The sequence below is a fragment of the Phytophthora cinnamomi genome, assembly GCF_018691715.1.
Source record: "Phytophthora cinnamomi strain GKB4 chromosome Unknown Contig39, whole genome shotgun sequence".
Lineage (NCBI taxonomy): Eukaryota > Oomycota > Peronosporomycetes > Peronosporales > Peronosporaceae > Phytophthora > Phytophthora cinnamomi.
Window position 1 is genome coordinate 1462895 of NW_027150972.1, and position 23967 is coordinate 1486861.

The window sequence follows — 23967 nt, forward strand, 5'->3', positions numbered from 1 at the left end:
TCGCGCCTTTGATGCGTTTCCGCATCAAAGTGCAGCTCAGCAGCCACAGCGTCATCTTTGATGGCGCTGCAAACGTACAACGGCACCTCATTCGGAGGTACCGAGTTCCCATACCGGTCCGCGATCTCGGACGCGGACGGCATCCATGGATCGCCGCTGCAGGCGCAGCGCGCGGAGAGCCTTGATCTTTGACATCACGCGCTGCAGCAGCAGCGCGCGGAGAACTGAGGGCCCCAGCGGAAGCGAGTGGGGTATCACTCTCAGTACGCGAACGCTTCGAACTCGAAGCGTCCGATTCGTCCCCTTCACGCGGGCGAACGTTCTTGGCATGAGGGTCGAGCGATTCGCTCGACACTGAGTCTTTACGCTTTGAGGGCGAGTCCTCCTCGCCCTCCATGTCTTCATCGTCGTCGTCGAAGTCGACGACGTCACCGTACTTCGCCTTCTGGCGTTCGAAGTAGTCGTCGATGGAGAGATGACCCCCCACCGACTTAGAAGACTTCTTCTGAGGCGCGCTCATCGTTGAATGAGCGCGGATTTCTTCTCCAAACGCGGAGAATTGACGAAAGGTCAATTCGGAGATTGACGTGCGGGGACCCCGCGCGTCTAACCTTAAGGGGGGGTGTAACGGGGTTACACGCACAAGTGGCTAGAAGCCACATGTGATTTTAGATACTTCCTCACCTTGGTGTAAGTCACACCAATGGATACATGAAGTGGGCCACCACAATGAGTGGTCCACACCTACCCAAAGATTGGTAGAAAGCAGCATCCTTCTACCAATTAGAGACGTGCATATTGTCGGGGCTCTGACAGCCAGCCGCTGCCAACCCCTTTCATAGATGATAAATTTTTTTTAGCAGATTTAGGAGGAAGATCAATTTACAAACAATACAGCTCTCATTTTACCTTAAACTAATAACTTTGGGTCTTTATTTGGATTAAATTATACTTGAGGACTCAAGTATATTTTATACTAATTAAATCTAAACTACCGCTTCCTCATACACGTAGCGCAACGTGTAGGCTAAAGTAGTGAGCCAAAGTAGGCCCATTACAAACCCGGTGACTGTGACCGATAGAAACCAGGTGGCAGTGATCTTTAGAAAGCCGGTGGCGGTGAAACACAATGCGGTAAAACGTTGAACGTGATAATGCACACTTGCCCATATATTATAACATTCTTATGTGTCGGGGCACAGGATGTACTGTAGGTCTAGAGCTCTGGAAGCTAACAGCAGTCATCCCGTACTTGGCCCTTCCAACACAAGCTCAGTGTCTGTGGAAACGATGGAACCTGTGTTCTGTACAGTATTCTTTCGCTTCTCAAGTTTGGTTTTTCGAACTTGCCTGTTAAACAGCTTCTCCGGTTTGTCTTCCACACCAGGGCGTCCGAGCCGCTTTGTCTACCGCGTGATGATAATCTAGCACCAAATTTTGAATTTAGTGCAAAATTTTCAACCACACACACACTTCTCAATTTCGACGACTCACCCTTCCTCCGACATAGCAACGGAGTGGGCGTACCACAGCGACCAGGTCACGACGCTGTTGTAAAGTCGAGCAGCAAGGGAACGCTGTTCCCGTGCAAGAAGTGCAGGCTCAAGACAGATCTCATCGTCAGAGAGATCTGAGTCGTCCACAGCCTCCGTGAATGCACCATCAATCGCAGCGCACAGTTCTGTCATATCTGCGTTTCTTGCTCATTTCCACTGGGTTCTTTAAGGAAGCTGCTTCATCCAACAGTCGGATTTTGATTTTTGTAAGCGGCAACGCGTCCTTACGCTATCATTGACGCTTCGGACTTGGCGGCGGTTGTCGGGAGTATCTGGAGTTGGGGTGTGTGCCACAGTATCGTGAATAACTGTCATGGTGACCGTAAGAAGGCGCCGAATGAAAAATCAACGTCGTCCCGTGTAAATTTTCAAGATCGCGTTGAACGTCTCGCAGAGGTTATTCGTGGTCGGATACCGGACAGGTGTGTGGAACACTTGTCATGTCCAAAACCGGCTGTCTAACCACTGTGCCGAGAAGTACTTTGTAAACTCTTTCAATTGAGACACCGCTTTCCAGTCAGCCAGGACTTCTTCTTTCAGTTTGTAGTACGCATTCCTGTTGCCAGCGTAATACATCTGGACAATCCCATTCATAACAGTTCTACGGCCCTTCAGTAGCAAATGTTGGGTGCGTTTACGAACATTACAAAACACATGAAAGAAACACATAATGTACGTTGCGGAGTCAAATGGTGTGACCTGTTGGACTCCGTTGAATAGTGTATCTCCTGCGTCTCACATTACCGCATCGATGTGTAGAAAAGCTGACGGCATCACTTTTTATCATTCGAACCAAGGAGCTCAGAGCCATGGCGTATTCATTTGCGGTTCGATGGCTTACCACAAATATAGCCGAAAGTTGGTAGGGTCTTGAGGGATCTGAGAAGCTGCGTGTGATAACAGGATAATCAAGGTCACTCAGCATGAATGTAGCATCGGTGTGGAATAGTGTGAGGCGGCTCGGAGAAGCAAATTCAATTGAAGCGGTGATTAAGGCGAGACTAGTGACACCAATGGGAGATGATTTCTCATCGGTCCCCTTACCAACGTACGGATGACCGCCTGTCATCACGAGCCCCAAAGCAAAACGCACGAGCCATTTCGCCGGTGGAATCAAGTGAGTGTCGGCGAGTAAGCTGTCGTACAGCAGATTTCTTAGTACCTTGGAGTCGGCGCAAGTATTTGCACAGTTCGTGACTTATGAGAGGACGGGTATCCTCGTGTTGGCTGCGGAATATCAATAGAACGACACATGCTACTCGGAATAAGCGGTGGTGGAACGGCACGCTCATCTTGCTGAATGACAAATTTCATTTGCGCAGTTATAACAGCTTTGTGCGGGTATTCGAACTCCATCGACGCAGGTCGCACATGGTCGACTATGTTGTTGTACACTTGACTGTGTTTCGAACCTTCACACAGCCATAGCTTCCTGACAAACTCACACGTGCTATACAACTTGCATGTTTTATCCCCGCAACGCGTCCTCCGTTCAACTATGGTGTGATCCACGCAGTCACATACTCGGCATCGGCGAGTTGGATCCGCGTGACCTACACGAGCACAATAGAACTCCAGGTTCAAGAATTCCACTAGCTCTTCTGGCGAATCAAGCTTGCATACCAGCTCCCAAATGTATGTAGTCCGTATCATTCCTGGCCCACTCACGCTTCTAATTATAAATACACACTCTCCCTAGTTTCCTCCAGCGCCCAGTGCTCACAATCTTCGCGTTCGTCACCGCAATCCAAGCAGTCACTGTCAGCGCTCCAGCCACTAGAATCTACACTCCAGCCAACTCAGCCGGCACGGCCTACACGCCAACCCTGCAGCCCAGTACCACAGTCTCAGTTTTCTTCACCGAAATCCAACCGATCACTGTCAGCGCTCCAATCTCTACAACCTGGTCTCTCCAGGTCTGCTTCAGCCTACCACTAAGCTTGATTTTGCGTTAAATTAACTGCGTTGATTAGCGCTTCACCAATATCAATGGTTGCGGCGTGCACGAGTGCTAAGGTCACTACTTTAGACACTACATGCACTTGAGGAACTGTTCGAAAATGATGTGATCCACCTTATATTAGTTCACGATATGTGCTTTCATTGCTAAAGTCTGTGGATTTACGCCACGTGACAGGTTTATCTGTGCGTTTATCTATACGTCTGTGGATGTATGAATTCAGGGTGTCCACACTTTTCGACTCCATTATCTTTTTAAGCGGCGACATCACTCCCACGTCCAAAGGTTGTTCGATTCCTGTGCACCCAGCAGGAATGCAGTGAGCAGTGGCACCGTCGCTGCCCTGCCCCTCCCGCACGCTTTGCATATTATACGTCTTCAATGTGTTCAGCAAAAGAACGGAATAACCAATAACGTTAGGACGAAAACCCACTCGATCATTACCTGTTCGTCAAACTGTACGTTCTTCTGGACGGAGAACGTAGCCACGTAACGCACCACACACTTCCGCACCTCCTTTTCTAAGTTGCCGCCAGACTGACCCTTGAACACAAAGTGCGGCGGCAGAACCACGCCACCCGCTCACAACAAGACAGCCATTGTGATACGCTGACTGCCCAATCCCGCCGTTAACACAGGTACCACTCACGTCCCAACCTCATCCACCGTAGTACTCAAAGTCGTGGCGGCGAAAAAAGCCGTTTGATTCATATTATAGACCCTCGCGCGAGGGTCTATAAGAGGGTTCAAAGGCAAAACGCTTTATGTTATCACGACGGGCTTCGTCACAGAACTCTGTCTTCGCGACGAACAAGGACTCTAGTAACTCAGTGAATTACCAGGCGGTTCTTACCCATAAAGCTTTCATTAAACGCAACTTATTACAATAAATAATCATAAGAGACGTGAGAAATATGAATACACATCGACCACACCAGCATCGCGCAGCATTTATACTTTTCTCCTCGAAAAACGCCCACGGTCTGTTCGTCTCCCGGAGCTCCTCAATTCGCTTGACCCACGATAAACCGTGGAATTGTTGAGGCCAAAGCTGCGCGGCTGAAGAGGCTTCCTGAAAATTCGGTAGGGCGTCGACGTTACTTATTCGATCAATTCGATGCGCGCGCTTGTGGCAATTACACTTGATATGGTGAAGCATTTGTTTGACAAAGCTGGACCGTTCTTCAGATGCACAACAAGCATCGATGTGCGGGGCCTGCTCGATAAAGCAAGTCTGCTCAATGTGGTGGACGCCGAAGACAACGAGATTGCAAGGGTCTTGGTAGTGACATCGGGTGAGATCAACCAGGTACAAATTATTAGTATGTAATCTGATTGATTGAGTATATGCCGATTTTGTTTAAGTCAAATTGTATAGAGAAAATTTGACTTGTCACTCTAAATGTAGAGAGTGGTAACATCTTTTAGATGACTGGATCTTTCCGAATATGGCGATAGGTAGCCAGTAGCCAGAAGCAAGGACATAGAATATGGTAAGGCTCAGTCCCGAAATTTCTCTGAGCCACAAAGACCTCCAGCCTTCTTTGCGGATCTGGTGACTTGGTTGTGGAGACAGGAAGTGGGCCAAACATTGTGGTGGGGTGGGGGGCTTATTTAGCACGATAGCGATGAGGTGGTTGCTGTTGAGCAAAGAGATAGCAAAATGAGAGAAGAGGGGGTAGCACGTTGAAGTCGGTGTCCTCGCTTTCAAAGAATTTGGTAACCGACTCTATTGTTATTCTTCTTGGTATTCCCCCGTGCGATCTCAATGTATCGTCGTGCGGCGATATTTGTACTTCATCGCATGCGACCACCTACCCCACAAACCTATCGGAGACGGGAGATGACTATTTGGTCGCATGCGACGATAAAACCGATTGAGAATGGGCCTCAGACCAAGCACAAGCTACCGCGCTGTCTCTCAAGATCGATCATATATATGTAGTTCATCTACTTCAATTTTACATAACTTGTACACAACTTATAACCTCTATGAAACAAAAGAGGCACACTGTTGAAAAAGCTTAGAGGTACGGTAAGCCACGGGTTCATTGCAACACTCGTAAAATGTTCTCGTCCTATATAATTGTTGGCAAATTCTTAGTTTTTACGGCGTAAAAATTAAACGTGAGCAGAATTTGCGGGCTTGAATGAATGCTTAGCCTTTTCCATACAAATATTAAGATAAAGACGTTGTGTCACCCCCATATATCTGATCTCTGCACCGTTTTTGCCGAAAGCCTGGGTTTGTTCTGCACTGATGTTAGGACAGGCAAGTGAGTAAAACTAAAAGCTCCCTCTGTAAGGGCCTGCTGCAGCGTCGGGCCTAGATGCAGAGGCACAGATTAAGGCAGAAGCAGGGGTTGATGAAGTAGGTGAAGCCGCGAATGCAACTTGAGCAAGAGACTGACGGCGGTGACAACATGACGAGGGTGTTTCGCGAAGAGAGGTAGCTTGAGTGAGTGAGATGGAAAGCCAAAATGCGCTCGCTGAACGTTGTCAAACGATCTACTGAAAGCCCTCTCTGTGAGCAAACTTGCTCAAATCCGTGGTCAGTGTAAATTCGCAGATCGAAGAACTGTCGTTTGGGGCTGTTTTTCGGATGTCATCAAGTAACATTGGTGCAACATTCTCCTACTCCAGGAACGTCATTGAGTACCATAGGTGCAACACCAGCCATCTCTGGAATACAGGGCGGTTAAACATCAACAGCCCCTGCAGTCGTCCAGAGATCTACGACTACTTCGGCATTCGACAACTCGTGGGCCATGAGGGACGTGCTGTTCTCGTCGCTGCAGGGAGAGTGCGCCTTCATGATGCCGCCGCCGCACCGGCTGCGCCGCCCGCTCACTACGGCCACCCGGCCGGTTTCTTCGTCTGGCTCATCGACGAGCCCGTGAACACCTACGTCTCGCGTCGTTTCTCGTTCGGCTTTCTCGACTTTATCTCCCTTTACTCCTACCCTTGCTCAGTGGTCCAAGCGGCTGCTAATTATTATCTGGTATTCTACCACTATCCGCCTGTTCAGTAGCTGGGTGGTCCCTACTCACATGTCATTAGTATTGTTCAGCTGTTACACCATCGGCACAACGGGTATGCTCTCCTGTTTCCTGGTAAATTTCTTATGTTATTTCGTAGTTTACCTAGACCAAGTCGTAGGTGGCACTGCTTGTTGGCCGGTAAACGTGGGAGTGCGGGGTGGGCTAGCCTGTTAAGTTTCATCCTACCAACATGTAATGGCGTGTGCGTCTCTTCTTTTTGCGAGCTGTGCACACCCTGATATTTATTCTCGTACATGTGCTAGTCACAGCCACCCTCGTCCTCACTGACAACTGCTTAAATGTTTTAGTTGCCATGTTCGGATGAAGTATATCATACACTTCATCCGAACACGGTGACAATATATATACTTGAAGTATAAGATATACTGTATATCTACTACATTGTGCTCATGGTATGCTTTTCGATAACAGGTTTTCAGGTCAACAGATATGCAGTTCTGATTCTCTGTCGATATGCAACAGATAAATAGTGCTTGCAACAGGCGAGTAGTGACTGTGGAGGCCCACACACGAGCAGGGGGAGAACAACAGATAAAAATATTTCCGGTCCAAGCCTCCAACATCAGCACTGCAACAAGAAAAACGGTTATGCGCTCTGTCCGCTGCCGTTTGGCAATCTTTTCATACCAATTAATATATTCCTTTTCAGTCTATATTACGTTTGTTTCAACCTTCGAACTGCGCCTCCCCATCCCGGGTCCACAACCGGGGTCCCCGAATTTTTGAGAGAATCTCACGCATTTTACTCATGCCGGTGCAGCAGCAAAAGCTAAACTTATCGCTATATTTTGGGGTATATTTACGTTTACGCACGGGTGGAGATGCCATAAGTCAGCTATTATTACATGTAGTGATATTTATCTTCTTTTGACTCAGTTAGACCAAGTGGTATTGAGTAGAACGAGAAAAAAAACTACTACGTAGTATTAAGGACGTGCCGTTAAACGTAGATGGGAATTAATATATTCTAGCCAGAAGCGTGTCATGCGACTGGATGCCGGACTCAGTTCGACGCTGTGCTATTCCTTACGTAGTACGGCTCGTCCTGGTATTCAGCCGAGCAGTACGGGAACGTGGCGCTGTCGTCGTCTGGGTTGAACAGGTTCTTACCGGCGTAGATCATTACGTAGAAGCCCACGACACCGCAAACGGTGGCAATGGTGATGCAGATGGCCTTCTCCCACACCGGAATCTTTGTCCAGAACACCTTCACGTAGAAGATCAGCGGCAGGATCAGACTGCACACGGTGATGGCAGTGGCGCCAGTGAAGTCCACCAGGTCGAGGAAGTGGTCCTTCAGCAGGATCGAGGCCACCGTCAGGATCGCGATCAAGGCGATACGCACCAGGACGTAACGAATCACGTTCACACTGCCCTTGTACTCGGAGAGGTCTTCCTCGCTCTTGGTGGCCGACAGACGCTGTTCGTGGGCGTTGCTCTCGAGGTCCGGGACAGCCGGCGCAGGCGTAGACGCAGCCAGGTACGACATCTTCTCCTCGATCTCGACCTCACGCTCCTCGCCGTCGATAGCGAGAGGCTCAACCTTGTGCATGCCGAGCACGAGACGCTCGGCCATGTAGAAAGCCGGGTGCAGGATCGTCGAGAAGGCAATCGACAGGTGCAACTGCATGAACAGGTACGACATGACCACCGCGCCACGGTTCGCGGTGAAGCCCAGCGTCGTGGAGCTGTACGGGTCCGAGGTGTTCACGATCGAGAAGAGGAGGTTCCCGGAGAGCTGGCATCCACCGGCGACGTAGCCGATAATGGCGATGGCCAGGAAGAAGGCCGAGGCGAGGCCGAGGCTGACGACGATGACGCGCGGCATGCGCTCGGGCTGCGAGTGCTGGCGCTGGAGGTCGGGGATCACGATGGCAGCAGCATAGGCGAGCGAGAGGTTGCCGAAAGTGGTGAGCACCTGGTGGAGGGTGACATCAGGCGTGGGCGGCGTGGGGTGGCCACGCTCTTCGTACAGGAGAATTGAAACGCCGATGACGTCAGCAATGATGGTGCCGAGGCAGCCAGCCACGGCCATGCTGGCACTCTCCTTCAGCGTCGGGATCAGCGCCACAGGGATGACGAGCACCGCCATGAAGATGATCCAGACGGTTTGGCTGAACGAGTCGGGGAACAGCACGTCCAGCAGCGTGCCGCCCAGGACGAGGAACGCGCACGGGGCGAGCAGGCACACGCCCATGTGGGAGATCACCACGAAGAAACGGCCCCACTTGCCGGCAACCCATTCGCCGAGGTCGCCATACGTCTTCACCGAAGCCGGGGCCACCATCAGCACCTTGGACAGAAGCACCGTGGCGTAGATGTTGGCGAAGGCCATGAACAGCAGGGCGACGGTGGCGTAGCCCCAGCCGGCGCGAGCGTAGTTGGATGGCATGCCGAGTGAGCCGATGCCGCAGATGCAGCAGAAGATGTTGAACGCGATCTTGGCATCCTCGAGCGTGAAGAGGGCGGAACGCGTCGCCGAAGAAGAGGGGGCCGCCATGGTAGCAGTTGACGCTTGGACGGCAAAATGGACAATGAGCTCCGCCGGGGCCGCACCGGCGGGGTGTGCCGGTGCTTTGACTGGAGAGCGGGCGCAACAGCCAGCAGCATTTTCCCTGGTTTGCGCAAATTCGTTGAAAGACAACGCGCGCCGCGGTCCGTCTACAACGCCATGTCTCCCCCGTCGTTGTCTGTCGCACCAGCATTGCCGGTCCGGAACATGAATGCAACTGCAGGCTGCAGGGCACGCGGCCGGCTCTGTGCCCGCAGCCCCTTTGACGTAGACCGGCGAAAGTGATCGCGCAATGCATCAGCAGACTGTCGACTTCCGAAACGCGGCCGTTAAACCCGCGGCGGTGGCGGACTCCGCTCGCGGAGCTGCCGCGCTCGGTACAGCGGAGGTGGCGTCGGGCCAGTCGTTCGTCGACATGGCAAAATGGCGGGCCCATCACTTCGGAGCCCGTCACATTGGCCCCATCTCGCAGAGCAGTGATGGGCTCGTCGCCGAAAAGCTGTCGCCGAATGTGTACGGACCGGATCTATTCATCAAAGATCGGTCTCACAACAGATGGGCTCCCTAGGACTGGCCTTCTCGGTAGCCGCGCCGGGACGAGAAAAGTCTCGACTCGCTGCTCGACCGTCGAGTCGACGCGGTTAAATGTAAGTCCGCGCTCGTTGCGCCATGCACGTGCGATTATTGAAGGCGGCTCGACTGACTCACAGCCAACGTTTGCGCGTACGTACATTCCGCTGCGCGATTTATAAAGCTTGCGGAGGCTCGCGCACCAGCGCCGGCTTAAACATGCACTTATTGCGGCAAAAACCGCGACCGTGATTCGAAGCGAGGCAGCTGAAATGCTCCACCCCGTGCAACCAATCGGTGCATCTGCTATCACAACTTGTGATTCACAAGGCAATCCCATACTGAAGTGTCCTGCGGGCCAATAGTACAGTATGCCGATGGCGTGAAACGATTCTAAGCAACAAAGACTCTTCGAAGTTGGCACTTTTGACTGGCAAAGATAGCACTATACGCCGCTCAATAGCACGAGAAATACCGCTGTCTGACAGACAGTGTAGCGCATGGTGGGGCTGGTAGGATATGCCCTCCCAAAACCAAGCGCTGCAGCCCTCCCGGCAACTTAACATGAAAACAATGTGCGGAAAAAGCCTCAAATTCAAAAGTGAACCGATTTCTTAACAACCGCCGCAAAGTTTCACAGCGCAACTGACACATACTTATTCAGCCTAGCTCTCGTGCTCGGCCGTGTAGTTGTAGTACACAGTGTTCTCATACTCCGGAGCGCAGAACGGGAATGCCGCGTCATCGTCGCTGGGGGCGAACAAGTTCTTGCCCGACGTGTACGTCACGTAACAGCCGAGGCAAAAGCACACCACGATCACCGTAAGCGCTGGAGCCTTCTCCCACATCGGAAGGACAGTCCACTTCTTCTTCAAGAGGAAGACAATGGGCAGGATGATTGAGTTTACCGTGATGCACGACGCGCCCGCAAAGTCCGCCAAGTCATGGAAGTGGTCCTTAAGGATCACGGACGCGATCACCAGGATCGTGATAATAATGACGCGGAGAATGACGTATTTGATTGCATTCGCGCCCCGGTACTCGGCAGCCTCCGCCTCCGGGTCGCCGAGGTGCACGTTCTCGTTGTCAGCAACAGAAATGAACGAGCGGCGCTTTGAGGCGCGCGACGTGTGCGACTGCTTCTCGGAGCGCTCGGCGACATCAGCCGGCGTGGACACATCGGCGTAGTTCAGCAGGTTGTTCTCGACGTCGGCAGCGGGAGACTTGTGCATGCCAAGCACAATGCGCTCGGCAATGTAGAAGGCGGGGTTGAGGATGACGGAGAAGGCAATCGTGATGTGCAGCTGCATGAAGAGGTAGGCGAGGACGACGATACCCCAGTCCGAGGCGAAGCCCAGGGTGGTCAGGCCGGTCTCCGAGTCCGGGTAGATGGCGTACAGGAGATTGCCCGAGATCTGGCATCCGATCGCTGAGTACGCGGTGCTAGCCAGGATGAGAAACAACACCGAGATGAAGGTCATGGTGACTCCTACGACGCGAGGCATGCGCGTGGGGTCGCTGTGCTGGCGTTGCAGCGCCGGGATCACGATGCCGGCACCGTACGCGAGGGCCAGGTTGCCGAAGGCGCCAGCAACCTGCTTGAAGTTGAGGTCGGGCTTCGGGATACTTGGGTGACCACGCATGCCGTGCATGACAACAGCAACGCCGATGACATCGGTGATGATGGTGCCCATGCAACCGGCGAAGGCAGCGCCAGCTCCTTCCTTAAGAGTCGGCACCAGGCACACGGGCATACATGAGAGCGCCATGAGGATGATCCACGTCGTCGTGCTGAAAGCTTCCGGGAAGAGGCCGTCCAGCAGTGTTCCGCCCAGCACCAGGAAGACGCAGGGCACGAGAAGGCAGTTGGCCATCTGCGAGACGACCGACAGGTAGCGGCCGGTCTTGCCCATGCACCATTCGCCGAGGTCGCCGTAGGTTTTGACGGACGTGGGCGCGAGCAGCATGACGCGGCAGATAGCCACAGCGCCGTAGACGTTGGCGAAGGCCATGAAGGCCATGGCGATAATCGCGATGAAGGGGCCGGCGCGCGAAAAGTTGCCAGGCATACCAAGCGTTCCAATGCCGTAGACGCAGCAGAAGAGGTTGAAGGCCGCCTTGGCGTCCTCTGCGGTGAAGAAGCCTCTGCGCGGCATGGTGTGAGCAGCGACGGATGGCACGGACAGGGGAGTGGTCGAGTGCCGCGGTTGGGTGGGCGGGACTTAAGCAGAAGCTGGTAAATCCGGGAATGAGGAAGTGGAGGCTGTCTTGGTGGCGGTGGTGACTGAGGATCGCGGAGCGATGCAAAGAGGGGATCACACCAGATACCGAGGAACGAGCACATACACTCTGAGTTGAACACGAAGAGTCTTACGAGTTGTCTGTCCCTTGTGCGTTTAACGAGAGAGTCAAGAGAGTCGGACGCTCCGGTGCGGCAAGATACAGGACTTCAGCTGCGCGTCAGTGGGAAGTTGGGCCTATGGTAGTGCACTTCCGCTACCGTAGCGTCTCTGTGATTCTCACCGCGACGGTCAAACTACACCGCAATGTGCAATCTTCTGGATTTTGCGGGCGTCGTGATGCAGTAACTACATGGAGCTTCTTCGAAGGACTGTGAGGGCTCACTTTCCCTCCCTCGCTCTATCCGAAGATCGCACGAAAGCGGAAGGTCTAACGTGAAGCCGACAACAGCTGCAGCTTGCAAGTACCCTTTGAAAGGCTGACCGTCCATCTACCTTGGACCGGATAGTGTGCGAATCGGCACATTGTGCCCTCACACTATGTATCACATGTCATATAGTATTGCAGCATTTCCAAGGCGCCAGAGGAGGCTTCCACTCCCGGTTTGCAACCTGCTACGCCGTTTCCTAGTCAAATAAAGTAGTGATTTTTCACGCAAAGCGATGTGCCGACGAAACCCAAGGCACTTCAGTGCTGCATGAGTTAAACACGTGGGGCTGTGGCTGTAAAAGAGCAGTTACAACCGCTTGAACCCATCTTCACCTTGTTGCTGTTCAAGATCGGCATCCTATTTTGAAAATAGTATTTTCTGCACAACACTGATTAAACGTTTTAATCAAGGAGATGTACACACGAATGAAGTGTGCGATCGTGAGAGCGCAGCCAGTGCATCAAAGCGCATTTCATAGGGCAATGGGTGCATGACGCGCCATGAATGACCTGTTTCTTGCACTCCAACAGTTCTCCGACTCTTTGGATATGATTAACGATCCACAACTGCTACGTAAGGGCAACTTCAATGCCATTTCACACCCTCTCAAGGTGAAATTTGTCGTACACACGAGGTTGAATGCTTGTTCCTCGGCATCTGGTGTGATCCCCTCTTTGCATCGCTCCGCGATCCTCAGTCACCACCGCCACCAAGACAGCCTCCACTTCCTCATTCCCGGATTTACCAGCTTCTGCTTAAGTCCCGCCCACCCAACCGCGGCACTCGACCACTCCCCTGTCCGTGCCATCCGTCGCTGCTCACACCATGCCGCGCAGAGGCTTCTTCACCGCAGAGGACGCCAAGGCGGCCTTCAACCTCTTCTGCTGCGTCTACGGCATTGGAACGCTTGGTATGCCTGGCAACTTTTCGCGCGCCGGCCCCTTCATCGCGATTATCGCCATGGCCTTCATGGCCTTCGCCAACGTCTACGGCGCTGTGGCTATCTGCCGCGTCATGCTGCTCGCGCCCACGTCCGTCAAAACCTACGGCGACCTCGGCGAATGGTGCATGGGCAAGACCGGCCGCTACCTGTCGGTCGTCTCGCAGATGGCCAACTGCCTTCTCGTGCCCTGCGTCTTCCTGGTGCTGGGCGGAACACTGCTGGACGGCCTCTTCCCGGAAGCTTTCAGCACGACGACGTGGATCATCCTCATGGCGCTCTCATGTATGCCCGTGTGCCTGGTGCCGACTCTTAAGGAAGGAGCTGGCGCTGCCTTCGCCGGTTGCATGGGCACCATCATCACCGATGTCATCGGCGTTGCTGTTGTCATGCACGGCATGCGTGGTCACCCAAGTATCCCGAAGCCCGACCTCAACTTCAAGCAGGTTGCTGGCGCCTTCGGCAACCTGGCCCTCGCGTACGGTGCCGGCATCGTGATCCCGGCGCTGCAACGCCAGCACAGCGACCCCACGCGCATGCCTCGCGTCGTAGGAGTCACCATGACCTTCATCTCGGTGTTGTTTCTCATCCTGGCTAGCACCGCGTACTCAGCGATCGGATGCCAGATCTCGGGCAATCTCCTGTACGCCATCTACCCGGACTCGGAGACCGGCCTGACCACCCTGGGCTTCGCCTCGGACTGGGGTATCGTCGTCCTCGCCTACCTCTTCATGCAGCTGCACATCACGATTGCCTTCTCCGTCATCCTCAACCCCGCCTTCTACATTGCCGAGCGCATTGTGCTTGGCATGCACAAGTCTCCCGCTGCCGACGTCGAGAACAACCTGCTGAACTACGCCGATGTGTCCACGCCGGCTGATGTCGCCGAGCGCTCCGAGAAGCAGTCGCACACGTCGCGCGCCTCAAAGCGCCGCTCGTTCATTTCTGTTGCTGACAACGAGAACGTGCACCTCGGCGACCCGGAGGCGGAGGCTGCCGAGTACCGGGGCGCGAATGCAATCAAATACGTCATTCTCCGCGTCATTATTATCACGATCCTGGTGATCGCGTCCGTGATCCTTAAGGACCACTTCCATGACTTGGCGGACTTTGCGGGCGCGTCGTGCATCACGGTAAACTCAATCATCCTGCCCATTGTCTTCCTCTTGAAGAAGAAGTGGACTGTCCTTCCGATGTGGGAGAAGGCTCCAGCGCTTACGGTGATCGTGGTGTGCTTTTGCCTCGGCTGTTACGTGACGTACACGTCGGGCAAGAACTTGTTCGCCCCCAGCGACGATGACGCGGCATTCCCGTTCTGCGCTCCGGAGTATGAGAACACTGTGTACTACAACTACACGGCCGAGCACGAGAACTAAACTCTAGCGTAGTAGTTCTACCTCAAGGCGTTGCATCTACTAAGGCGTTTAGCACACTTACCTCTGCACGTGAAGTTCAATGTGAAAGTTTTTGAAGAAACTCGGTTCATTACATTCATCGACTAGCTATAGCGTAAATGTGACTGAAGAAACACTACTACGCTAATATTTAGTTCTCGTGCTCGGCCGTGTAGTTGTAGTACACAGTGTTCTCATACTCCGGAGCGCAGAACGGGAATGCCGCGTCATCGTCGCTGGGGGCGAACAAGTTCTTGCCCGACGTGTACGTCACGTAGCAGCCGAGGCAGAAGCACACCACGATCACCGCCAGCGCTGGAATCTTCTCCCACATTGGAAGTACAGTCCACTTCTTCTTCAAGAGGAAGACAATGGGCAGAAGAATCGAGTTCACCGTGATGCACGACGCGCCGACAAAGTCTGACAGGTCCGAGAAGTGGTCCTTCAGAAGCACCGATGCAATCACCAGGATAATGATGATCACAATACGAAGAATCACGTACTTGAGAGCGTTGGCTCCACGGTACTCAGCAGCTTCCGCCTCAGGCTCACCAAGGTGCACGTTCTCGTTGTCAGCAACAGAAATGAACGAACGCTTGGAAGCACGGGACTCCTTCTCCGACCGCTCAGCGCCATCAGCGGGGGTGGCAGCATCGGCATAGCTCATCAGGTTGTTCTCGACGTCGGCAACGGGAGACTTGTGCATGCCAAGCACAATGCGCTCGGCAATGTAGAAGGCGGGGTTGAGGATGACGGAGAAGGCGATCGTGATGTGCAGCTGCATGAATAGGTAGGCGAGGACGACGGCACCCCAGTCCGAGGCGAAGCCCAGGGTGGTCAGGCCGGTCTCCGAATCCGGGTAGATCGACCACAGCAGGTTGCCCGAAATCTGGCACCCGACCGCCGAGTAAGCCGTGCTGGCCAAAACCAGGAAGCAGCACGAGATGAACGCAATGGTCACACCGACCACGCGGGGCATGCGCGTGGGGTCGCTGTGCTGGCGCTGCAGCGCCGGGATCACGATACCAGCACCGTACGCGAGGGCCAGGTTGCCGAAAGCGCCAGCAACCTGCTTGAAGTTGAGGTCGGGCGACGGCACGCTCGGGTGACCGCGCATGCCGTACATGACGACGGAGACGCCGATAATGTCCGCAATGAGAGTGCCCATGCAGCCTGCGAAGGCAGCGCCGGCTCCTTCCTTAAGAGTCGGCACCAGGCACACCGGCAGCACCATGAGCGCCATGAGGATGATCCACGTCGATCCACTGAAAGCTTCCGGGAAGAGGCCGTCCAGCAGTGTTCCGCCCAGCACCAAGAAGACGCAGGGCACAAGCAGGCAGTTGGCCATCTGCGAGACGACCGACAGGTAGCGGCCGGTCTTGCCCATGCACCACTCGCCGAGGTCGCCGTAGGTCTTGACCGAACGAGGAGCGAGCAGCATGACACGGCAAATGGCCACCGAGGAGTACGTGTTGGCGAAGGCCATGAAGGCCATGGCGAAGACCGCGATCACAGGTCCGGCACGCGAGAAGTTGCCGGGCATACCAAGCGTTCCAATGCCGTAGACGCAGCAGAAGAGGTTGAAGGCCGCCTTGGCGTCCTCCATCGTGAAGACAGCGCTGCGAGCCATGGTCGAGTCCGTTGGGTTGGCGACTTGAGGGGCAGGCGGAAAGTTGGAGACTGAATCCGAGTGAGGTGGGCGGCGGCAATGCCTTATGTGCCCCGCTCAACGTGGCGGTTCAACTGGCGAAGTTCTCAGGCGATACAAACGGAGCGGAATGCGCAAAGCTGAGAGCGTAGCCAACGCAAAACGGGTTGCAGCAGGGACCCTCTGCGCGCTAGAGCGTGTCCGCTATCAGTCCTCCTGGCGACGTCAGTCCCCAGCAGCCTATGAACGCTGGCCGATTCCCAACCCCGCACTTTCTGGTGCTGCATTTAACGCTCGTGCACCGGCACTCGCACCACGACACCGGACTTTGCGCCGCCAGCTGGCACAGCAAATCCACTCTTGCTGTCAACATGACTGACTGATTTTAATTCGGCCTGCTGGCGTGAAGGACTCGACGGGTTCAACATACAGTAGCACAGCGCTGTGCGTCGCGGAAATCGAGTTGTAAGTCCATGCAAAGTCACGATGTCCAACGCACATAAGTATAAGACTTACGCAATTTGTGGTGCGCCAATAGCAAGTAGTGACTTGATGAGAAATTGCTGCGGGGCTACACTCGTTGTGCGTTTGCAGCGCGATCTCCCGGCCGAAAGCATCACCGGGATGCTCTCGCTGCATGGTACACACAGATCTTCGTCGCGTCGCACGAGCGGCGAAGTAGTCAACGTGTGTGGAGCAAATGGAGGCGTGTCGGCGCAATGCAAACGGACTGCTAGTGCTAGCACCGCCATGTTCGTGCAGCTGAAACCGCAACGGCGCTCACATCGTGGTCAACTTCGATCATCAAGCGTTGCATGTACATGTATATGGCGTTTTTGAACGGGATCAGATTGAGTTAAAAACGCTGCAGGCTTCCGCTGTCCAGTTGACGCGGACGTCGCCAACGACACTGCTTGCTGCTACATGTACATGTAGCACAGCAAGCATGCCTGCTGGAATGGTTAGCGCGTTAGTAGTGTCTACATCTAGCGAACGATGTTCGCCTTGCCGCAAGAATCATTCAGCTCGAAGCTCAGGAGCCCGCCCAAACTCGGCCGACTCGAAGTGGCTCCCACTTCAACATCTCCCCAGGCTTTTCTATCGCTGATGACAACCAGCGCCGTGGCGGCCACCAGCAGACGACGATTGGTCTCTTGCAGAGAGTATTCCCGCACCCTCACCAGCCTGGCGGCCAGCCGCGAGCGCATCAGCACATGCACCGCTGCGGCGCACCGGATCTCGAAGCCGCCTTCCCGCCAGCATCACCTTGAAGGCCGCAGCGTAAATGATTCAAGCTCCTTCTGGCGAGCCCATCCAGCTTGTTCTGACACCGGCAACTTGCCCCGACACCGGACGCGAGACATACCCAAGTGGCAACGCACCAGAACGGGATGCTCCAACTTCAGAAACGCCCGCTGGCCCCCAGCTCTTTCCTTTGAGACAAGCGAACTCCAGCGAAAGCAAGCGTTCGGGAGGCGAGCGCTCCGTGCCATGCTGGGCAAGTCTCCGCAGAGAGGACGCGCGGCTTGCTTGAATGAAATCCCAGAGATACGGAGCCTTCTTTGCTGCAACCTGAGACTTGCACGCGGCTATGTCGATTGCCAAAAAGAGTCGGTGTCCGGTGATGTGCTCTTCCGGTCCGGAAGTTCTGGAGATGCTTTGCAGGTGAGGATGCGCCTGCCGCAAAAGTTGCCGGAGGACATGGACCTCGCAAAAGATCCGCTCGACCCGAGGACCCTGCACTTTGCACCCCTTTCCTTTTTGAAGTTGCCGCTCATGTGAACGCCGAAGAGCATGTACGTATGCACTACATGTAATACCATACGCATCGTCAATAGTGGCGTGGCTTTCGGTAGTGCCGCCGCGTTCGCTCAATTCGTCCGGGAACGGCGCCGCATTTCCAGGTGCCGCACCACTCGATGCCAGATGACGGCGCCCATTATTTACGCGGCTTGGCTCGCTGAATTGGCGCTCGGTGGAGAACTTCATGGGTAGTAGCGACACCGCCTGCCAGAAGCATTTGGTTTGCCCATGTGCCGGGGATCACTGAATTGGGCGCTCCTTCTCAGACAGCGTTGTTAACACGAACCTCGCGGACGCGACGACGCTGTCGCGAAAGACCATTTTTCGTTTTGGCGCCGCCGGAACTCCGACATCCAACCTTGCCACCGCTTTGAACGCACTCGAGACTCCATCAAGATGACTCGCGGGGCCTTTTTCACGATGGAAGACGCCAAAATCGCCTTCAACCTCTTCTGCTGCGTCTATGGCGTCGGCACCCTCGGCATGCCTGGCAACTTTTCCCGAGCGGGGCCGGCGATCGCCATCGTAGCGCTGGTTTTCATGGCCTTCGCGAACGTCTATGCCTCTGTGGCCATCTCCAAGGTGATGCTGCTGGCACCCAACACCGTGCGCACCTACGGCGATATCGGCGAGTGGTGCATGGGCAAAGCTGGACGCTACTTGGTTGTGCTCTCCCAAATGGGCGTGTGTCTGCTGGTGCCCTGTGTCTTCCTGGTTTTGGGTGGCTCGCTGCTCGACGGTCTCTTTTCGAACGCCTTCGACCAGAAAGTGTGGATTGTGATCATGGCACTTATGGTACTCCCGGTTTGCCTCATTCCGACACTCAAGGAAGGAGCTGGTGCTGCTTTCGCGGGCTGTGCAGGCACCATTATCGCTGATTGCATCGGAGTTGCAGTCGTCACTCACGGTATGCGTGGCCACCCGAGCGTGCCGGGGCCCCAAATCTCCTTTCCGCAAGTTGCTAGCGCCTTCGGGAACTTGTCTCTCGCGTACGGTGCCGGCATCGTGATTCCATCGCTGCAGCGCCAGCACAGCGACCCGACTCGCATGCCCCGTGTTGTAGCAGTCACGTTGACATTCATTTCGGTGCTCTTCCTGGTACTTGCGAGCAGTGGATACTCCTCAATGGGATGCCAAATCTCGGGCAACCTCCTTTTCACCATTTACCCGGACACTGCCACGGGTCTAACGTCGCTTGGTTTCGCATCGAACTGGGGCGCCGTCGTCCTGGCATACCTCTTCATGCAGCTGCATGTCACCATCGCCTTTGCTGTTGTGGTCTCCCCAGCGTTTTACATCGCTGAGCGGCTCGTTCTGGGGATGCACCAGCAAAACACGCAAGAGCGCCTGCCAGGTGACGACGTCGAGGCGGCGATCAGCTACGACCCCACTGGTACACCAATTTTGAAGGGACAGCGCAGCTCCAAGAGATCGATGGCGTCGGTGGTGTCGATGGCGGACATTGGGAAGGACAATGAAGCAGATGAAGAGGCCGAGGCTGCCGAGTACCGCGGTGCCAACGCGATCAAGTATGTGCTACTGCGCATTGCCATCGTTGCGTTACAGGTCCTCGCCTCAGTGTTGCTGAAGGACCACTTCTCAGATTTGAGCGACTTCGTCGGCTCGTCGGCTATCACTATGAGCTGCATTATCCTACCTATCGTGTTCTACTTAAAGCGCTGCTGGACTCGAGTTCCCATGTACGAGAAGGTGCCGGCACTGCTCGTTGTTTTCGTTTGCTTCGTGCTCGGTTGCTATGTGACCTATTTGTCAGGGAAGGAACTGTTTGCGCCGTCCGAGAGCGACGTCAACTTTCCGTTCTGTGCGCCAAAATACCAAGACAACGTCTACTACAACTACACAGCCGAACACGAGGCATAAGGAAAACACAGTCCACGTTGGCCTTAAGCAAGGGAGCGGGTTTAAGTCAGTGTACATCTAGCGTTAATGTATTCTGGAACATGTTCGACCTAGACGTGAGCGAAGTCGCTGTCGACTGTCGGCGTGGACAGATTCGGATCCAACGTGCTTTCAATGTGGAAGAGGTCGCAGAGAGTTCTAGAGCTTACTCCTTGGAACTTGCTATCGCTCCGCTTCAACTGAGGTCGCGGAGGGAGGAATGAGCCGGAGTGAACACTCGCGGTCATCTCATTTCTAGCAATGGATGAACCCAGCGGCACGGAGGCTAGCAACGGGTGTGGAGGTAGATACGAGTTGTGACGATTTAAAATTGCGACCTCATCATCATCTCCAAGTACGCTTTGTCGAAGTAGTGGGTGATGGTACGCAGTCGTGATGGGAACACCTGCGTTTGCGGTGCAGATTTCACTTTGAGCTAGCGCAACCAGTTTGAGCAACTGGGCGTACTCGATTTGCATTTCGTCGAGCTCAAATAGTAGCCTTGCAACGCTGTTGAACCGGAAGCTCGAAAGGTGGAAACCGCACCGTCGAAGCACCAAGCGCATCTTTTCGACATCGATAGAACCAGAACGACGAGAATCATACGCCTCCAGTTCCGCCTGCAGGTCATCAACCGAGAGCATCTTCGTTTGCATGCTATCCCACAAATTGGCAGCGAACTCGGAGCGCAGCTCCACGATTTCGCGAAAATGGTTGACTACTTCGTTTAGTGTGGTGCCATCCACGCGAAAAGTGCTGCTAACAAGCACGAAATTCCGGAATATCGGCGGTTGAAGTAGCAGGGTGTTTAACGCTAGCGGTAGTGGGATAGCTAGCACCTCGACCAGACCCGAATCCGCGTACACGATTCCAATCTGGTAGGCAACGCATTGGGCGCCTTCCAAAACCTATATAAAACGGTTTGGTCATTAGGGGTAGGGGGTATTAAACTGGTCATTAAACGGAGCGATTAAACGGAATTGTTTGAAGGATCAAAAAAGTGTCCGTTCAAACAATTCGAAAATGGGTTTGGTCGCCCGTTTAATACCCCCCTTATTTGGCAACTCGATTAAAAAGTATCTTAAAGAATGTATGGGTTCAAACAGTTCCCTTATTTAGAGATTTCATTTGAATTGAAGTTGCGCGCGCGATCTTGGAGGGTCTTAAGGCGCAAAAGCGCGCGCGCTTACAGAGCGCACGCCTCATTTCGAATCTGGACTCCTCGTGCCGAAGTCCTCGCCTGCCTGCTACGAACGTGTACGTACAGTGCGAGTTAATGTAGTTGTTCATTCATCTAAACTATCGATTATCCCCTGCCTAGGCAACCATGCATTCGTCTCCACCGAGCAAGCGCCGCCACACGGCAAGCAGTGTCCTCGAGACTTCGATTGCTTTCGACACCAAGCGCCGCAAGATCACCGCCGCGCTGGGTTCCAGCGCCGCTGCGGCCGAGTCGATCCGCTGTAATCCGCCTTCAGGAGAGCCATGCAGCGAGGCCGCTGTGGTTGTACCAGGCAACCCAGTGCCTTCGGCCACCGTTGCTGTCGCACCCACGAAACCGTCGACGGGGTCCAACGACGTCGCGAAGGTTAAGAAGACCACGGTACTGACGGTCATCAAGACCGTCACGACCGTCACGACTACCGTCACGACACGAGTTTCTCGAGCGTCGCCACGCTCAACGTCCTCCGCCGAAGAGGAGCCGCTCAGAGAGATATCCGCGCAACCAGCTCCAATGGCCTCCGGCGCCGGAGCCCCCGCTGCTTCCAAGTACCTACTGTCGGCGTCGCCAAGGACGCGATCAGGCCGGGTTGTGCTGCCTGAAGGGGTCAACGCGTCGGTGACGATGCAAGTGGCGCCACTTGCAGAGTTTCAGCTCTCCCCGCCTGCTTCGTCGAGTGAAGGCCTCCCCAGTCCTCGTTCCAGCCAGAGCACGGAGACGGAATCATCGCTTCCAGGCACGCCTGCGCGATCGGCTCCGATCCCAGATGCTGCATACTCGCCTGCGACGGCAAGTTCCCAAGCGAGCACTGTGGCTCCGTGGTCACCCCAAAGCCCCTTCCGGACCCGTCAGCAACAAAGAGCAGAGATTGTTCCTCGATGGTACACCGAGGCGGTCGCCTCCGACAGCGACGATTCCGAGACGGCACCGCTCATCGGCTCCCCGCTCCCAGCTGCACGCCCATCGGTCGCTTGCTTGCTCACGAGCTCTCCCGGATTTACTGTTGTCGAAGGCGGTTCAGCGAACCCACCTCGCGACGAGTGGCAGCTCGAGTCGTGGCCGGATGACGTGCAGTTCACATCGGCACAGCTGAATCCGCGCCGCTGGAAGTTTCCAGCCGTCAGCGTGGGGGTGAGAGGGGGGCTTGGCTGTGGATGCGAAGAACGGTGCAAAGCTAACACCTGCCTCAACGCTCGAAGCAGCAGATTCTGCACGGAGTACAACTGCACCTTTGCTGCCGAGTGTGGCAATGGGCTTCACGAAAGCCGTGCGCTCGCTATCGGTCGCAACCTGCGCACTGGTATGCGCGGTTTGGTGGCGCAGGCTGCTATTCCTGCTGGCGAAGTCATCGGGCAGTATTTGGGCCACATGGACTTGTTCGGGCCGCCGTGCAAGAACGGCCCGTTCAACGATGGCTACAGAATGCATCTTCGCACTCGGAGCACGGGAAGCAAGTTCATAGGCATCGACGCCTTGAAAGTGGGCGGCAATCTCCGCTTCATGAACCATGCCTGCAATCCGAGCACCCGGTTCCATGAAGTCCAAACGGGTCAAAGGCTGACGGTGGTCGCCGTCAGTATTCGTGACATTTACTCGGGCGAGGAGGTGACGGTTTCCTACGGCAACAAGTTGTGGTTTGTCTGTCGCTGCGGGTGGTCGGGATGCCAACATCGTCACCTGGAGCACTTGCACCAGGATTCGGAGTCTGCGTGAATCCACCGCACGTAGGTATATAAAAATGGTGTACGTGTTGTGTAATGAAATCTTTTGAAATTCGAAGCTTCCTGTCTTGTATACTGAACATCGTACATCTGACCCAGGACGCGATGGGTTCATTCGCCAGCTCGACCGCTTCGACGCAAGCAACGTCGGAGAATATGGCGGTGCGTCTCGTACAGCTCGTTGTCTCCAATCGATGTTTTCCTCTTCGGGGCTAACCTGCGCCGTATCTTACATATCTACCTACAGCGAGGACGACAGCAAGGATACCAGAACTACAGTGCTAAGGAGGAGCTTCTTATCTGCGATTTGGCCGCCAAACTCCTACCAACTGGTAGGAATATGTGGATGGCGCTGGCAACCGATTACAATGGCTCCAAGGATCCAAATTGGCGTGAACGCGATTTCGACTCACTGCGAAGGAAGTTCCGTAAGCTCTACGGAAAACCCAAACCAACGGGCAATCAAGGAGACCGCCTCACGCTCAGGCAGCGAGCTATCCTCTTGGCCCATGAAACGCAGTATGAGATAGAGAAGAAAGGAGGGGTGCATACCTCGCACGATGGCCACGACAATGGCGACGACGATGAAGCTCTCATGGACGAGGTCAACGCCGCCCTCTTCGCGGACGAGGTGAACAGGACCTTCAATCGAAGATCGAGGGCGAAATCAGTCTCGACCAAGGGAGGTGGCGACATCAACCGTGAGCAGATCAACAAACAGCGGGAGGAGGAGGAGGAAGAAGAGGCGGAGGAGGAGGAAGAAGAGGCGGAGGAGGAGGATGACGCCTCGGTCTCTTCTGTCAACTCGGTCGAGGACGAGAAAAGCTCAGAGGCGGATACATCCGAGGCGGCTGACGCCAACCAATCTCGTGGTCCCCCTATCCCTCCAGTTTCCGAGCTTCACGGCGGCGAGTCTGTGTTGGCAGGGGCCGTGATGACCCATCAAGGCCTCGTTCCGATCGAGTTCGCTGCTGACTTCCAGCACACTAACGCCAATCTTGGCGATGAA

At 54.6% G+C, this 23967-nt stretch overlaps 5 protein-coding genes across 5 annotated transcripts; 2 read left to right on the forward strand and 3 right to left on the reverse strand.

The window, feature by feature from the left end:
* Nucleotides 1-7581: 7581 nt before the first annotated feature.
* Nucleotides 7582-9078, reverse strand: IUM83_10739 (Amino Acid/Auxin Permease (AAAP) Family; the record flags this gene model as incomplete). Its single annotated transcript, XM_067935255.1, has 1 exon — nucleotides 7582-9078. One exon carries the CDS (start codon nucleotides 9076-9078, stop codon nucleotides 7582-7584), a length of 1497 nt encoding a protein of 498 aa, XP_067791459.1.
* Nucleotides 9079-10325: 1247 nt separating this feature from the next.
* IUM83_10740 (Amino Acid/Auxin Permease (AAAP) Family) lies at nucleotides 10326-11816 on the reverse strand (the record flags this gene model as incomplete). Its single annotated transcript, XM_067935256.1, has 1 exon — nucleotides 10326-11816. The coding sequence occupies one exon, from the start codon at nucleotides 11814-11816 to the stop codon at nucleotides 10326-10328; it is 1491 nt and encodes a 496-aa protein (XP_067791426.1).
* A 1340-nt stretch (nucleotides 11817-13156) lies between these two features.
* IUM83_10741 (Amino Acid/Auxin Permease (AAAP) Family) lies at nucleotides 13157-14647 on the forward strand (the record flags this gene model as incomplete). Its single annotated transcript, XM_067935257.1, has 1 exon — nucleotides 13157-14647. One exon carries the CDS (start codon nucleotides 13157-13159, stop codon nucleotides 14645-14647), a length of 1491 nt encoding a protein of 496 aa, XP_067791552.1.
* Nucleotides 14648-14816: 169 nt separating this feature from the next.
* IUM83_10742 (Amino Acid/Auxin Permease (AAAP) Family) lies at nucleotides 14817-16295 on the reverse strand (the record flags this gene model as incomplete). Its single annotated transcript, XM_067935258.1, has 1 exon — nucleotides 14817-16295. One exon carries the CDS (start codon nucleotides 16293-16295, stop codon nucleotides 14817-14819), a length of 1479 nt encoding a protein of 492 aa, XP_067791592.1.
* A 2217-nt stretch (nucleotides 16296-18512) lies between these two features.
* On the forward strand, nucleotides 18513-19997 carry IUM83_10743 (Amino Acid/Auxin Permease (AAAP) Family; the record flags this gene model as incomplete). The annotated part of the gene is made up of 2 exons (XM_067935259.1): nucleotides 18513-19509; nucleotides 19600-19997. The coding sequence occupies 2 exons, from the start codon at nucleotides 18513-18515 to the stop codon at nucleotides 19995-19997; spliced, it is 1395 nt and encodes a 464-aa protein (XP_067791578.1).
* Between the last annotated feature and the right edge of the window lie 3970 nt (nucleotides 19998-23967).